Genomic DNA, 2018 nt, shown 5'->3' with positions numbered 1-2018 from the left:
TGAAGTCTTGTAGAATCTTGCTATAGAAGTCATCTGGTCCAGCCTCCAACCCAACCACCCCAAAGACATCGCACCTTTGCAGGAAGGAGCCCTCCAGTGGCAGGAGGTTGTCACTTTTGTTACAGAGGCATAACAGAATGACCATGTGAATGATCACTGATTATGAAACAATAATTAAAACACCTGATGGCTGTAGTTGTTTTGGTGTTCGCACACTTAATTTTCCCTGTCTTCCCCGGACTCCCGCAGAATGGCTTACTCAGAGGAGCAAGGAGGCGTCCCCTGTGGTTTCTTCCGCCAGAATTCCGGCAACTCCATTTCCCTGGACTTCGAGCCCAACACAGAGTACCGGTTTGTGGAGCAGCTGGAAGAGCGATACAAATGTGCCTCCTGCCACTCGGTGCTTCACAACCCCCACCAGACGGGCTGCGGCCACCGCTTCTGCCAGCACTGCATTCTGTCCCTGAGGTGAGCGGGCAGGGCCTGCGGCTCTGGCCACAGCATCTGAGTGTTTCTGGCATCTCAGTGTCAGCTGTGGCCATACGGTTGTACCCATGGTTTTTGGAATTGCTGTGGTCGGCACAGAATCATGAATGTAAGGAGGGATTCTCTCAGAGCCCCCCTGTGAGGGCCTGAAGAATAATCTTCATTTTTTTTTTTTTTTTTTTTTGCCACTCAATTCATAGATATTCACCTTTTCTTAAAATTCAGGTTGCACCTGTTTTTCCTAGGAGAGCAGACCTAGACTCTGTCATGGGGAGCTGGCTGTTGGGAAGGGCTGTATCTCACGGTGTCTGTGTTAGAGTCACCCTAACCTTTCCTTGCCTTGAGACAGAGGTGCTGTCGCATCCAGAAGGGACCTCACTGCCGTGGGTGCTGTCTCCTCCTGGGCAGCTCTAAAACCTGGGCCATGCCATTTTGAGGGGGGAAACCAGGAGAGATGAGAAGGAGGCTTTGGAGGCTCATGCAGGGGCAGTAAGGCAGTTGTTTCACGCTGCCAGGCTTCGCAAGGGGGTTATTACAGCATGTTCTCATTCGTTCGTGTGTTCTTGTATTCAGCACATGTGTGTTCCAGGCACTTTGCTCAACTAAGCGCGTGTACAGAGGTGAGAGTTAGAGGTACACAGTGTGGACCAGGACCAGACGTCTGCCCTCTAGAATGTCTCTGTCTAGTGAAGGAGAGAGGTGGGGACCAGTGTGACAAACAAAGGAGAAGGGGACATTTAATTCTGTCCCGGTGGCTCAGTGTTTGTGTCCTGGGAGATGAATGGGAGTTTTTCAGGCAGACTGAAAGACGGGAGAGGCTCTGAAGGAGGGGTGCGGGGGGCACCTTCTGGGTAGAGGGAACAGCATGTGCAAAGACAGGGAGCAGCCTGCCTGGGGCTGGAGTGCTGGGGCTGCTCTTGGAAGAGCTGTTGGGACAAACACCTAACTGAGGCTCCATTTTAATTTTTCTCTCCAGAGAATTAAACACAGTGCCAATCTGCCCTGTAGATAAGGAGGTCATCAAATCTCAGGAGGTAAGAGAGTTACCGCTTTCGTTTAACAGCTCTGTGGGTGATGGAGAAGCAGCCAGTGTCCTGGGTTGAATTGGCCATCGAGGTTGGAGCAGGAGAGTGGTCAAGGGGATTACTTCCTTGGAATCCATATTCCTCTGCTGGGGGGTCAGGTCAGACCCTACTCCCACCCCTGTTTGAGGGGCTTGTTTGGGTCTTTACTGACCACACTCTTGCCCCCACCCTCAGGTCTCCTCTCCTGCTTCTTCCTCACCCGCTTCCTCCAAATAGCTCCAGTCACATTTTGCTGCTGGAACAGAAATGGAACATGCTGTTCCCTGGTATTCACTTTCTCATCTGGTTAATCCCTAAAATTTCCTTTTACTATTGTGATTACGTTTAATAATAGCTTTATTGAGATGTACTTCTATTTCACCTATCATAAAATGTACCTTTTAAAACATGCAATTCAGGGCGCTGGCGCGGTGGCTCACACCTGTAACCCTAGCTCTCTGGGAGGCC

The 2018-nt window shown here is 50.7% G+C and overlaps 1 protein-coding gene across 1 annotated transcript in view; it reads left to right on the top strand.

Annotated features, from left to right (window-relative positions):
- Positions 1-2018, top strand: part of TRAF5 (TNF receptor-associated factor 5) — a 60539-nt gene that overhangs the window by 31095 nt on the left and 27426 nt on the right. The window contains exons 2-3 of the mRNA XM_012638330.1: positions 250-468; positions 1463-1528. Coding sequence (XP_012493784.1) covers positions 251-468; positions 1463-1528 — 284 coding nt within the window. The 5' untranslated portion in view covers position 250. The remainder of the gene's footprint in view (positions 1-249; positions 469-1462; positions 1529-2018) is intronic.

Source organism: Propithecus coquereli, unplaced genomic scaffold, assembly GCF_000956105.1.
Source record: "Propithecus coquereli isolate 6110/MARCELLA unplaced genomic scaffold, Pcoq_1.0 Scaffold129, whole genome shotgun sequence".
In the NCBI taxonomy this organism is placed as follows: domain Eukaryota; kingdom Metazoa; phylum Chordata; class Mammalia; order Primates; family Indriidae; genus Propithecus; species Propithecus coquereli.
Note: the sequence above shows the minus strand (reverse complement) of the source record. Positions and strands in the feature narration are given on the sequence as shown.